Source organism: Prionailurus viverrinus, chromosome B4 (assembly GCF_022837055.1).
Source record: "Prionailurus viverrinus isolate Anna chromosome B4, UM_Priviv_1.0, whole genome shotgun sequence".
In the NCBI taxonomy this organism is placed as follows: Eukaryota; Metazoa; Chordata; class Mammalia; order Carnivora; family Felidae; genus Prionailurus; species Prionailurus viverrinus.
Window position 1 is genome coordinate 13,353,666 of NC_062567.1, and position 14,729 is coordinate 13,368,394.

Consider the following 14,729-nt stretch of genomic DNA (forward strand, 5'->3'; position numbering starts at 1 on the left):
GCAGTATCTGGTTTTTTCACACTGGCTCCTTTCACTTAGTAGTACGCCTTTAAAGTTTGTTGTGTTTTTTAATGGCTCGTTAGTTCATTTTTATTTTTTACCACTGAATAATATTTCATTGTTCTAATGTACCTTATTTTATCCATTCATCTACTGAAGGATGTCATGGTTGTTTCCCAAGTTTTGGGAATTATGAATAAATCTGCTGTAAATATCCCTGAACATGGAATATCTTTCCATTTATTTAATTCTTTGATTTCTTTCATCATAGTTTTGTAGTTTTTCTCATATAGATCTTACACATATTCTGTAGATTTATACTCATTTTTATTTTATTATTTTTTTAATGTTTATTTGTGTTTATTTGTTATTTAATGTTTATTGTGAGAGAGTGAGATAGAGTGTGAAAAGGGGAGGGGCAGAGAGAGAGGGAGACAGGCTCTGAGCTATCAGAAGCAGGCTCCAGGCTCTGAGCTATCAGCCCAGAGCCTGACGCGGGGCTCAAACTCATGGAACGAGAGATCATGACCTGAGCCGAAGTTAGACACTTAACCAATGACTGAGCCACCTAGGCACCCCAAGTATTTTATTTTTTTGAGTGCTAATATAAATGGTATTGTGTTTTTAATTTAAACTGACACTTGTTTGTTGCTCTCGTGTAGGAAAGCTATTGACTTTTCTGTAATTAACCTTGTATCCTACAGTTTTGCCAAAATCATTTATTATTTCTAGGAATTTTTGTTGTTGATGGTGTTTTTGGATTTTCTACATAGATGAACATGTCATCTGTGAAGAAAGACAAGTTTATTTGTTCCTTCTTAATCTGAGTATATATATATGTGTGTGTGTGTGTGTGTGTGTGTGTGTGTGTGTGTGTGTGTGTATGTGATGTATCTGGTTTTTTGTTTTTATTTTTTGGTTTTTTTTTTTTTGCATTAGCTAGGACTTCCAGTATGGTGGCAAAAAGATATGGTGAGAGAAGACATCCTTGCCTTATTTCTGATCTTAGTGGTAAAGCTACTAGTGTCTCACCATGAAATATATTAACTATAGATGTTTTTGTAGATGTTCTTTATCAAGTTGAGGAAGTACCCTTTATTCCTAGTTGGCTGAGAATTTTTATCCTGAGTTGTTAGACTTTGTCAGATGCTTTTTCTGAGTTTATTGATAAGATCATGTGATTTTTTTCTTCTTTAGTTGTCAGTGAGATGGATTACATTTATTGATTTTTGAATACTGACCCAGCATTGCATACCTGGGATAAATTCCATTTGATTGTAAAGTGTAATTCTTTTTTATATATTGTTGGATTTGATTTGCTAATATCTTGTTAAGAATTTTTGCATCTATGTTCATAAGAGATTCTAGTCTATAGTTCTTTTTCCTAGTAATGTCTTTGTCTGGTTTGGTAGTAGGGTAGTATTGTTTTCATAGAATGATTTCCTGTTTCTGTCTTCCAGATGAGATTGGAGATAATTGGTATAATTTTTTCTTTAAATGTCTGGTAGAATTTAACATTAACTTCTCTGTGCCTGATGCTCTCTGTTTTGTAAGGTTATTAATTATTGGCTCAATTTTTTTTTTTTTTTTGGTGAGAGAGAGAGTGCAAGCGGGAGAAGGAGACACAGAATCCAGGCTCCAGGCTCTGAGCTGAGAGCTCTGAGCCTGATGCAGGACTCGAACTCACAAACCATGAGCTCATAACCTGAGCTGAAGTTGGACACTTAACTGACTGAGCCACTCAGGCACCCCTATTGGTTCAGTTTTTTAAATGTGGTATTCAGATTGTCTTTTTTTTTGTATGTGTATACTGTGACAGATGTGTCTTTCAAGGAATTGATCCACTTTATCTGAGTTATTAAATTTGTGGGCCTAGAGTTATTCATAATTCTCATTTGTGGTTTTCCAACACTGCTGAGCAGCTCTCTGCTTCTCAGTGGATAACTGACCAGTGTCCCACTAATTTAACTCAATTCTGACACTATCTATCTGCCTGGAAATAATGTCAGATCCCACAGGTTAAGGGCTCGGTCCCACAAGACTGTCCTCACTCCCCACTTCAGATGCCAATCAAAGTCTAGGATATGACCTGTGCTTCTTACTGATTGGCTATAAATTGGAGGTTCCCATGATCCTCTCAATATTATTGAGCCATAGTAATGTTCGTATTACTTTAATGTTTGCGAGATCTGTAGTAACATCTCCTTCATTTCTGATATTAGTTATTTGTATCTTCTCTTTATTTTTTTCTTTTTCAACTATCAATTTTATTGATCTTTTCAAAGAACCAACTTATGGTTGTATTGATTTTTCTCTATTTTCTTTTTTCAGTTTCATTGATTTCTGCTCTAATTCTTTTCTTCTGCTTACTTTGGATTTAATTTGCTCTTCTGGTTTTCTAAAGTGGAAGCTTATGTTAGTGATTTTAGATTTTTTTTCTAATGTATGCATTCAAAGCTGTAAACTTTTCCAGTATGCATAGATTTCAACTGTATCATACGAATTTGGTATGTCGTACTTTCATTTTCATTTAGTTGAAAATATTTTAAAATTCTCTTGAGATTTCTTCCTTGACTGTGTATTACTTCGAAGCATGTTATTTAATCTCCATATATTTTGTGATTTTCTAGCTATTTTTTAATAATTTTTCATTTAATTCCATTGTGGTCCTTGAGCAGACATTGTAAGATATTTAATCTTTTAACATTTATTATCGTGTGTTTTATGGCCATGCAGTGTATTTTGGTGAATATTTCATGTAAGCTTGAGAAGAATGTGTATTCTGCTGTTGTTGGATAGTCTGTAGATGCCAATTATGTTCAATTGTCTGACGGTATTGTTGAATTCAACTTTGTCCTTACTGATTTTCTGCCTGTTGGATTTGTCCATTTTTTTTATAGAGGGCTGTTGAACTCTCCAATTATATTAGTGACTTCATTTATTTATCTTTGCAGTTCTGTTACTTTTTGACATTGATATTTTAACATTCTGTAATTAGGCATGTACATAGTAAGGATGTTAGGTCTTTTTTGGAGAATTAAACCCTTTACCTTATGTAATGCCTCTATCCCTGGTAACTTTACTTGCTCCCAAATCTGCTCTGTCTAAAATTAATGTAGCTACTCCCACTTTCTTTTAATTGATGTTAGCATAGTATCTCTTTCTCCATCTCTTTATTTTTAATGTTTGTGTCTTTGTATTTATTTATTTATTTATTTTTATTTTTATTTTTTTAATTTTTTTTTTCAACGTTTATTTTATTTTTGGGACAGAGAGAGACAGAGCATGAACGGGGGAGGGGCAGAGAGAGAGGGAGGCACAGAATCGGAAACAGGCTCCAGGCTCTGAGCCATCAGCCCAGAGCCTGACACGGGGCTCGAACTCACGGACCGCGAGATCGTGACCTGGCTGAAGTCGGACGCTTAACCGACTACGCCACCCAGGCGCCCCAGTGTCTTTGTACTTAAAGTGGGCTTCCAGTAGACAAAATATGTTGCATCTTGTTTTTTTTATCACTTTGATAATATTTGTATTTAGACCATTAACATTTAGACCATTAATGTGGTATTGTTGGATTAATATCTACCATATCTGTTATAGTTTTCTAGTTGTAGTCCTTGTTATTTTTTCCTATTTTTTTCTTCCACTTTTCTTTTTTTTTTTTTTTTTTTACCTTTTGTGACTTTAAGGCAACATTTCATATGATTCAGTCTTCTCACTTTTGTAGCATATTAATTAACTTCTATTTTTGCTATTTTTAGTGGTTGCTCTTTCAAATAACATACCACTTCACTGGTAGTGCAGGCAAGTGAAACGAATAATGAAATATTCATAGTTCCTCTCTCCTTTTCCTGATATCCTTGCTGTCATTTATTTCACTTTTATGGAAACACACATACACCCTATCCTATATCATTTTCTTCTCTCTGAAGAGCTCTTTTTTTAAACATTTTTTTTGCAAGGTGAGTTTATTGGCAACAAATTTCTTTAATGATTCTTTGAGAAAGTCTTTATTTCTGCTTTCCTCTTGAAGAATAATTTCACAGGGTACATAATAGGTTGATGGTTATTTTCTCTCATTGCTAACTATTTCACTCCATTTCCTCCTAGTTTGCAGGGTTTCTGAGATGTCAGATGTAATTCTTATGTTCACTCCTGTTTAGACAAGGTATTTTTTTCTGCTGATTTCTTTTTATATTTTTTTCTTTATCATTGATTTTTTGCAGCTTGAAAATGATACAACTAGGTGTAGTTTTTTGATATTTATTGTGCTTGGTGTTCTTGGAGCTTCCTGGACCTGTGGTTTGATGTCTGACATCGGTTTCGGGAAATGTTGAGTTGTTTTTGCTTCAAGTATTCTGTTTCTTTCCTCTCTGCTATTTCTTTATTTCTAATGTTTATTTTGGGGTGGGGGCTGACATGGGGTCAAACTCACAAACCTTGAGATCATGACCTGAGCCCAAGTTGGACGTCTAATCAACTGAGCCACCAGGCACCCCTCCTCTCTGCTGTTTCAATTATGTCTACGTTTGACTTTTTGTAGTTTCCTACAGTTCTTGGATGATCTGTTGCAGGTTTTTGGTTTTTTTTTTCTTCTTCCAGTCATCTTTTTTTTTTCTCTTGCTTTTCAGTTTTGGAAGTTCTTCTTGACATATGTGCAAGTCCAGAGATTCATTCTTCAGCCATGTCCAAGTCTGCTGATGAGTCCCATCACAGGCATTCATTTCTATTAGACTGTTTTTGGTCTCTAGCATTTCTTTTTGATTCTTTCTTAGAATTTCCTTTTTTTTTTTTTTTTTTGCTTTTTTTCCATTTCTTTGCTTACAATATGTTCTTGCATATTGTCTCCTTTTTCCTTTAGAGCTCTTAGCATATTAATCAGAGCTTTTAAAATTCCTTTTCTGATAATTCCAACATTTCCTGTCATGTGTGAATCTGGTTCTAATATTTACTCTTCAAACTGTGATTTTTGTTTTATACGGTGGCTTGCTGAAAGCTAGACCAGTTGTAATGGTAAGATGTTAAGTAAGAAGAAGTGTTCTGTAGTCTGGTGGGTAGGTAGTCTTTTAAAATGAGCCTTTGCCCCTGAGGTGTGAATTTCTCCCATGCTCAGCTTTTTCCTCCCTCTTAGGTGGGAAAGGATTGTCAGATGGGCTGCAATTGGGTAATCCCCTTACAAACATGAAGGCTGGAGCAGACTGGAGTTGGGAATTTCCTTTACCCTAGGTGGGTTAATCTCTGGTAAAACACTAGTTGGTTAGGTGCTAGTTAAAATAATTAACAGGTAGGCCTTGTTAAGAAGAGAATGCTCTGGTGTATCTCACAGTGGTTATCGTCTCCCTTCCTCTGCTGAAAAATAGAAAATTTTCTCTGGTGTTCACCTTGAGATCCTGGGAGAGCTTATGGAAGTAAAATTTGCAAAAATGCAGTAACTCTCTTGTGTCCGGGCCCCTTTGGATTTTAACTCAGAATTGTGCACATTTAGCTTCCAGCAATTTGGCTGTTAAAATTTAGATCTATGGTACTGGTTTCTGGTGACGTTTCTGCTCACGGGTTTCTGCTCTGTTGTTTTTCTATGTATCCATCTATCTGTGTGTCTCTGATTTTTGGGACAGCATTTGTCCTGTGATCCCACTTCTGAGGGATCTAAGAAGAGTTGTTTTCACTTTATTTAATAGCTTTTTACTTGGTTGGTTGGAGTGGTAACTTCCAAGTTCCTTAAGTGCTGTACTGGAAACTAGAAGTAATTCCTTATTTTTGGTGCTTATGTGTCAACTGTGCCTGATGTCTCTTTATCAAGGAAACCTTTCTTTATCTTCAGAAAGCAAATCATTCATTTACTCGGGTGGGAGAGAAGTGGTTGCAAGAGCTTTCGAATAAGGAAGGCAAAGTAGGTACCTACCTACATTTCCCAGAGCATTAACCCATTCTCCCTAAGTCCTTTCTTCTCCACTGTCAGCTGTAGGCATTACCTTCTGCTACTAGGACATGACTTTTCTGAGAATTCGGTGGTTCTTAAGCTCTTTTGTTACTGCCAGTATATGACGCACCTTTTTTGGGTCTTCTAAGTAGGTGCCACATGCTTATATTGTTATATAGTTTTTGAGGCATTGTTGCTCATGTTTTTCTTGTCATTGTGTGTTTGCTTCAAAAATCCTTTTGCTGTAATGAAGGGAGGGAGCTTAGTGAGATGATGGACTCCATGTATGGGGTACCTCTGTTGATGTTTTTAATTTAGTTTGTCAAGTTTTTATTTAATGGAAAATACTCAGTTAAAGCTTGGTTTTCTTTTGTTCATTTTTTTCCCCCTTCCCCATGTCAGACACGAAAATCAACAAAATCATATAATTTAATTACCTGAAACATTTTGGTAGAGATTTGTCATGTTTCTTCACTGGCAAGTAAAGCTAAGAATTATTTGATAATGAAGGTATTTCTTATTTTAGTCTTTCTGTGTGTGGAAAAGGGTAGACCTGTATGTAGTTTTTTTTTATAAATAAGCATCAGTGGCCTATTTATTATATTAAGTAACAAGCAACTGAAGTGTTTATCGGGAAAATGGTTGTAATAGACAGTAAGGTGCTCCTACCCCCTTTTAAAGATGGACTTGAACATTTCATTGAACACACTCCTGGCAGCCATTCCTATTTGTTGCTGATACTTGATTTTATCACAGTTTATTAATTTGTGATCATTTACCTCTTAAAGATTTTTTTAAATGATATGTCTATGCTTTCTTTCCATAATACACAGAGAAAGCAACCAGTGAGATGAATACTGCTGAGGATTGGGGCCTCATTTTGGATATTTGTGACAAAGTCGGTCAGTCTCGCACTGGGTAAGTGTTGCAGAGTTTCAAAGGAGCTTTATTTATTCTCTTTATTAACGTGAATAAAATGAGAGCCACAAGGTAAAGCATATTACAAATTAGTTTGAGAATTTTTGGCCGGCAAGATTTGAGGAATCATCCCATTTAAGTTACTCTTTATGACCATTTAGGGTAACATGACTGGTAACAATGTTGCTATTTTAATTACCCTTGTCCATAGTTGCTTCCTGAAGTCTAGCTTTTCCCACTGATTTTTAAAATCATTAGTGATTTCTCAGCTATCAAGTTTCATGGTTATTTTTCAGTTCTTTTCTTCTTTGTCATATCTGCAACATTGCACCTAATTGAAAAGAGTGGCTATGAAAGAGAGTTTTAGGACAGTATAATCCTAAACTTTTTGGCATAAAGCCTAATACAGAGCTTTCAATACAGCAAATGGATTAACAACTGGTATACAGATTAATAGTTTCCTTAATTCCTGGGCTAATAATGTCAGGTTATTGGTATCCTCATTTACCCCTTTGTGCCACAAAAATACTGTCTTGGTTGTGAAAAATGTAAGAGAGCATTGCTGTATTATACTTGATTCTTGTGGTGCTAATCTTAACCCTCTGATGATGCTTTCTTTGGCTCTCCTTCCTTCCCTTCTAAATATATGCTTCCTTAAACTTTCTTTGATCCATTTTTTCCCTAATACTTTTTTCTTTTCTAGTACTTTTTTGTTTTAAATCTTACAACTTCTTTATATCTTTATATGGGTGACATCTCTGTTTTCAGTTGTGATTTTTCTCACTCTAGCACTAGTCTTGAGGACACATCATTGTTTCTGGACATGATACTGTATAAGCTTTCATCTCAACATGTAGAAACCTGAAGTCATGTCTCTTTTTGCTTTAAACCTTTTTTCCCCTCGTTTGTTCCCTGTCTCTGTTAATGACAAGATTATTTCATTTGTTCTTAAAACCTCAGAGTCACCTCCACGTTAATATTGTTGAGAAATTCTGTCAGTCTGCCTCCATAGTATCTCTCAAAAGTGTTGATATTTTGAAGTTTCCTCAGTTAACTTCTTGAGCATAGCCAAACCAGGCAGGGGCAGTTTGTCCTCAAGGTCTTTCTACCCCTTCAGTCAAGCCCTTTTTGGCCCATAACATGCAGCCCTTGTCCCCAGAACAGCCAAGTTCCCCAAAGCGTGGCCTCCACATGTGGCCTCATCCATATCCCCTTTGTTGGTAGTACATATTAGCATGCTGAGTCCTTTTCTGACCTGAGTCCTGACCCTGTTAGTTCCTTAATTTAATTGGAATTGGAGTAGCTGCTGTTTGCTACGGATCTATTCCTTTTTCTCTATTTCTGTTGGTCCCATTTTATGTGAGACATTCGCTACCGTGCCTGGACTAGTGAATTAACCTTCTGATGTTTCTTTCTATTTCCATTTTTTTCTGACCGCTTCTTATATCTCGTTACCATATAACAACTCCTCCCATGTTACTCCCCTCCCTTCTGCACTCAGTTAAGTCTGGCCTCCCTCTAGGCATCTGATCTGACTCTCTTATTTTCCATTTATTTTTCCCCTGAGTACCATTTTTTTCAACTCAAGCTTTTCAGTTGCCAGTGCTTTTCTACCTTAGTTTAATGCTTTTGGTCATTCTATTCCTTTAGTGTGAAATATTTTATTCTCCCATTTTCTGTCTCTGTGTCTCATATCCTTGCAGGCCCAATGTAGATACCATTTCTCCTAGAAGCTTTCTTTATCCCCTTTGCTGCAGATCATATCACGGTCCTGTGAATCCTCAAAACACTCTATCAAAATCACTCTTATTTTTGTTTTGTTTGTGTTGTAGTAACTTATATCTATCTGGTAGGCTTAGATTTGTAGAGTAGACAGGTCCGTGAATTTTTGTTGTGCAGAGGAAAGAAGCAGCTAGCTGAGTGGTTGAGAGCATGGACTTTGGAGTGACACTGCCTGGGTTCACATCTGAGCTCTGACCACTTTCCTTGTTTGCTATGGAGGATTAAAAATAGCATCTTCTATGTAGGGGGCAAATTGTCAGTGTGAGATTGGTTAACATGTGTAAAATGTTTATAGTCGTACCTGGCATGTGGTTAACTGGGTGCAACTTTACCTCTTTTTGATTCAAGTTCCAGTTTTCTGACAGTTTGTCCCTTAAACACTAGGTATCAACCTAGCTGCATCCCTGTATATTTTGGAGATACAAGTTTTATCTGGTATTTCAGTTACTAAGTCCCTCTTCTCTTCATTCTGTCAGTTTTCTTTTTATGTTGATAAAGATAAATTTGATATTCCATTTTGTAGTCACCTTTTATAATGGGTTAGTTGCTTGAAATGCAAAGATTAAACTCCCTGTCATTACTAGAAATATTTCATATTTTTCCAATTAAATAATTTATAATCTATCTGAAATTCTGTGTAATGTACAATGAAGCTGAAGAGATCAGTTTGTTTTTCTTCATGTTAACATTATTTTCCTAGTAACATTTATTTGTTATTCTTTCCCCTATTTTTTTCTTGTAGTGAGAACTTTTAAGTCTACTCCCTTTGCAACTTTAAAATTACGATAAAGTATTGTAACGTACTCTCCATGCTGTAATTGCATGCTCAGAACTTACTTGTAACTGGAACTTTGTACCTTTTGACCACCTTCACCTACTTCACCTCATCCCCATTCCCCACCTCTGGAAACCATGAACCTGTTCTCTATTGCTGTGAGTTCAGTTTTATTAGATGTCACATATCGGTGAGATCATATAGTATTTGTCTTTCTCTGACTTATTTCACTTAGCATAATGCCCTCAAGGTCCATCTATGTTGTCCTTATATATTTAAGATGTCTTAATTTAATGGCAACCCTCTTGCACTGCTGGTGGGAATGCAAACTGGTGTAGCCGCTCTGGAAAACAGCATGGAGATTCCTCAAAAAATTAAAAATAGATCTACCCTCTGACCCAGCAATAGCACTGCTAGGAATTTACCCAAGGGATTCAGGAGTGTTGATGCATAGGGGCACTTGTACCCCAATGTTTATAGCAGCACTCTCAACAAGAGCCAAATTATGGAAAGAGCCTAAATGTCCATCAACTGATGAATGGATAAAGAAATTGTGGTTTGTTTACACAATGGAATACTACTTGGCAAGGAGAAAGAATGAAATCTGGCCATTTGCAGCAATGTGGATGGAACTGGAAGGTATTATGCTAAGTGAAGTAAGTCAGTCAGAGAAGAATAGATACCGTATGTTTTCATTCATATGTGGATCTAGAGAAAGTTAACAGAAGACCATGGGGGAGGGGAAGGGGAAAAAAAGTTATAGAGAGGGAGGGAGGCAAATAATAAAAGACTTGTAAACACTGAGAATAAGGGTTGATGGGGGGTGGGGGAGAGGGGAAAGTGGGTGATGGGCATTGAGAAGGGCACCTGTTGGGATGAGCACTGGGTGTTGTGTGGAAACCAGTTTGACAATAAATTATGTTAAAAAATAAATATATAAAAATAATTCATAGAATTCAAAAAAGGTCTTAGTTTGTAACTTTAAAAGCTGTGTTCCATTTGTGTTTTTTAAATATAATATCAGTAGTTTAGACACATGCTCATTTTTTTTTTCGTATTTATTTTAGATAGCTGTCATTATATTTCTGAATATTTCAGCTATCTTTTGGGCATTTAAAAAAAGTGTTTACGTATTTTGAGAGAGAGAGAGTACTAGAGCTAGCGGGAGAGGAGCAGAGAGAGAGAGGGAGACAGAATCCCAAGCAGGCTCTGTGCTGTCAGCACAATGCCTGACGTGGGGCTCGATCCCACAAAGAGATCATGACCTGAGCCACAATCAAGACATGCTTAACTGACTGAGCCACCCACACGCTCCTCTTTTGGGCATTTTAATTGACATTGTGCAATTTTTATGAATTTACTTAGGGAGTATTTTCAACTTTGCTAATTTAAACAATGAAGTGTAGCTCTGTTTGTGCTTTTTATTTTTTTGTTTATTTTTGAGAGAGAGAGACAGAGCACAAGTTGGGGAGGGGCAGAGAGAGCAAGGGAGACACAGAATTGGAAGCAGGCTCCTGACTCCGAGCTGTCAGCACAGAGCCCAACGCAGGGCTCAAAACCATGAACCTTGAGATTGTGACCTGAGCCGAAGTCCGACAACTGAGTCACCAACTGAGACCAACTCAGTCAACCAACTGAGCCACCCAGGCGTCCCTAGTTCTGTTTGTCCTTTCAAGTAGTCTTTTCTCCTTTCTTCTTCTCTCTTTTCCTTCCACTTGTATTTCCTCCCTTAACATTTATTCCTTTCTGATTCCTTTAAATCCTCATTAAGTTAATTTCCAAGCATTTGTTTATTTATATGAATGTAATATGTCTTCACAGCTCTCATTAATAAAGAATTGTTTGAAAAGGATTAAATAGTAATTGAGATGCTATTCTGATATTATTGAGCTTTAAAAAAATTTTCAAACTCTTAATATTTGTTCATGTGTGATTTCTCTTTAAGAATAATGTTTTATATTTATCCAGGTGCATTTCACTTTTTGTTGTAACTTGGTAATTTCATAATAGGAAGTGGTAACCCTTAGGGCCACCTATTCGGACTTTTCACAGGCCCTGGGCACTTTTGCCTTCATGGGTCCATTTCTCCGTGAAAACTAATAAAACTATTTTATGACTGTGTTGTTATCAAGACAATATATTATTACACATCCAAACATTTTCTTTGCCTCAGAAGTTCATTTTTTTCCTTTTCTTTTAAAATAAAACATTTTTGTGGGCCCCTGAAATTATTGTGTTTTACCTACATGCCTAAGAAGGATTGTTACAAATTGTGTTAGATAGTCTCAGATCGACTTAGTAGTAGAAAATTATTCAAGTTCTTCTCAGGTGAGTAGTAAACTATGGGATACTTACGGTGGTGTTCATACTTCTTTTGTTTGCTTGTCTGCTTTTATTGTGTGTGGTAAAATACATACAGTATACCATAAAATTTATAAGTTTAACTGTTTTGTGGCATGTTTTGTGACATTCAGTACATTCACATTGTTATGGGGTCAGCGTCACTATCCATCTCCAGTACTCTTTGTCATGCCCAGCTGAAACTGTTTACTAGAAAACTCCTCATATCCCTCTCCCCCAAGCATCTGGTAACCACTTAAAATTTGTTTTTAATCTCTGAAATCATTTTGTAGTTAGTGTATATGAAGAACTTGAGATCTGGTTTACGTTTAGTTTAGTTTAATCATATGTTTAGTTATGATTGCTGATGGTAGCATAAGAATATTGGACATTACTGTGGGTTATCAGTGAGGTATTCTGGATACCTGGTTGCGCTTTACAGAAGATTGGTGTGAGAAGGGCGTTCCTGAAACTACACCCATGTGATGTGACATTTCCTGAGACAAATTTGGGTAGGGTAGGTTGAAGTAGAGGGTAGTTATGGATTGGAATGCATTTCATAAGCTTTTTTGTGTACTAGGCAACAGTCTGGATTTTTTAAGAAAGCATTGCCATTTGGTGTTAATCTAATTTTATAAAATATACAGATCTATTTAAGAGGGTGGATTTGGGGATTTGTGCACGGAACTTTAGGGAAAGTTTTTTTTTCTGTAAGCTTTGATATTTTTATCAAAATGATTTATAACCATCAGTATATTGTAGAATTATTTAGTGCACAAATAAAATAATTTATATCAAGTCTTTCTTCCCCCACCTACCCCCCACAAATCCTTTTCTTCTTCTTCTTTTATTTTTAACCAAAAAAATCTATCTATTCAAATAGATTGAATCTGTCTATTCAAATAGATGAATAGATAACTTTTCATCTATTTTAAAGTTATGGCAGTTTGGAAAATATTTTCAAGTCTTAAGGGGAAGAAAAAGAGCCGTCATTGTGAAATTGTCTTTAGTCAGAACTGTGACCCAGAAACACAGCTTCCAATGTTTTGAAAAATCTTCTGTAATGATTTCTCTTTTAAAAGTCCTGTTGTTCTATCCTTTAAAACATACGTATATATGTGTGAGTGTATTTATGTGTGTTGGTTTCAGGAAATACATGTGCTCGTATAAAATACATACTTTTTTTTTTTAAGTTTATTTATTTATTTTGAGGGGAAGAGAGAGAGAGTACACAAGCAGGGGAGGGGCAGAGAGAGAGGGAAAGAATCCCAAGCAGGCTCCAAGCTGTCAGCGTGGAGCCTGATGCGGGGCTCTACCCCATGAACCATGAGATCATGACCTGAGCTGAAATCCAGTGTTGGTTGCTTAGCCGACTGAGCCATGCAGGTGTCCCTGTACTTTTTTCTTTTAAAAATAGATCTATTTTGGGTCAAAAATTAAAACTTAAAAAGATGACATTGATAAGTCTAATGGCCATCCCTGTTTTCCTCCCCATCTTCCATAGGTACCACTTTTGTTTCTTTTGTATCTTTCTGTTGTTTCTTTCCTGAAATATGAATTTATTTCCCATTTATATGTAATGAGCATATTGTATATACTATTCGACATTTTTAGTTAATTCATTAACATATCCTGGTAGCCTTAGAAATGTATTTCTTTTAATGTCTGTTAGTAATGCATTGCTTGTTAAATAGACAAATTTAGAAATCATTTTCTAGTTTAACATCAATTTTTGATTAGTGATATGTAGAATATTTAACACACTTTAGTAATTGCTAACTAAAATTATTTAATTAACGATTGTAAATAATTGTATCAATTTCAGGAAGCCTAGTAGATGTTATTACTGTTTGCTTCATATAAGGTTATTGAAGGTTTTTTTAAGCCTGAAATGTTTGAATATGCTGGACTTAAAACCTTAAAGAACATTTTTAAAGTTTTTTCTGACTTCCTAAGATAGTCACATGATTTTTAGTGTGCGGTTCCAGTGTATGAGTAAGTACTGAAAAATGCCTAGCCATTGAGGTCATATGATGGACTGAAAAGTCATTTTAGAATCAAGAGAACTTGAATGATGGTAGCAGTTTTCCTTAACATGTCTTCACATAATGAATAGCTTTTGTCTATTAGTTTTAATTGATTTGTTTATATTCTCATGTGAAAAATAAATGTGAAAGGTAGGTCTTGATTACCCACAATAACAAGTTAAAATTAAAGTTCAGAAATTGACATCCAGATTGATTTCCGCTATTATTTTATGTCTGAATTGTTTTTGCTTGGCTTTAGACAAAGATACAGTTGACTGAATGTGGAAAACATGATACAAATTTTCTCTTTACTTGGCTAAGGGGTCTATTTAGGTAGTAAATCATTGATTTATTCCTATAGAATTAGAAGGATAATGATAGTCTTTACTGACATTTTGTGAAAAATACAAATAGGGGCCTTTGGAAAAGAATTTGCTAAAATTTTTATGCTTTTCATTTTGTCTGTATCATCTTGACTTGGGCTGTGACTATTTCTGTTTTTCAACTGGGAATTGATAGAATATTTCCTGATATTTTTAAGGAAAAAATAATCTCTGACTCACACATTTTCAGTCCGGTAGAGAAACAGATGTCTTTCAATACCCTTAATTTTCAAGGTTTTTTAAGTGCTTTTTTTAAGAATGGTAGCCAACTGTTGTTGATGGCATCAGTCATTTTTTCTTTTATTTGACAAAACAGTGAGTACTGGCCAGGTATCATGCTTCAAGTATGCAGTGGTAAATAAAGCAATATAGCCTTTGTCATCAGCTGTGGTGACAGTCTACTTGTGGAAGGTAGAAATAGATAACAAGCGAAGGAGATAGTGATCAGAGTGCTTTAGTGGAGAATAAAAGGGGAGACCTACTTAGATTTTTTAGGAAAGCTCTAGTGTGAAGGGGTAACATTTACGTTATGGCTTTAAAGCTGAGAAGAAGCAAAGAGCTGAAAGCAAGAAGTCCCAGGCAGA

At 35.7% G+C, this 14,729-nt stretch overlaps 1 protein-coding gene across 2 annotated transcripts in view; it reads left to right on the top strand.

The window, feature by feature from the left end:
• The window catches only part of STAM (signal transducing adaptor molecule), a 78,821-nt gene that overhangs the window by 14,764 nt on the left and 49,328 nt on the right, over positions 1–14,729 (top strand). For both annotated transcript variants that reach the window (XM_047867756.1, XM_047867757.1), the window contains exon 2: positions 6,754–6,838. In XM_047867756.1, the coding sequence (XP_047723712.1) occupies positions 6,754–6,838 (85 nt within the window). The remainder of the gene's footprint in view (positions 1–6,753; positions 6,839–14,729) is intronic.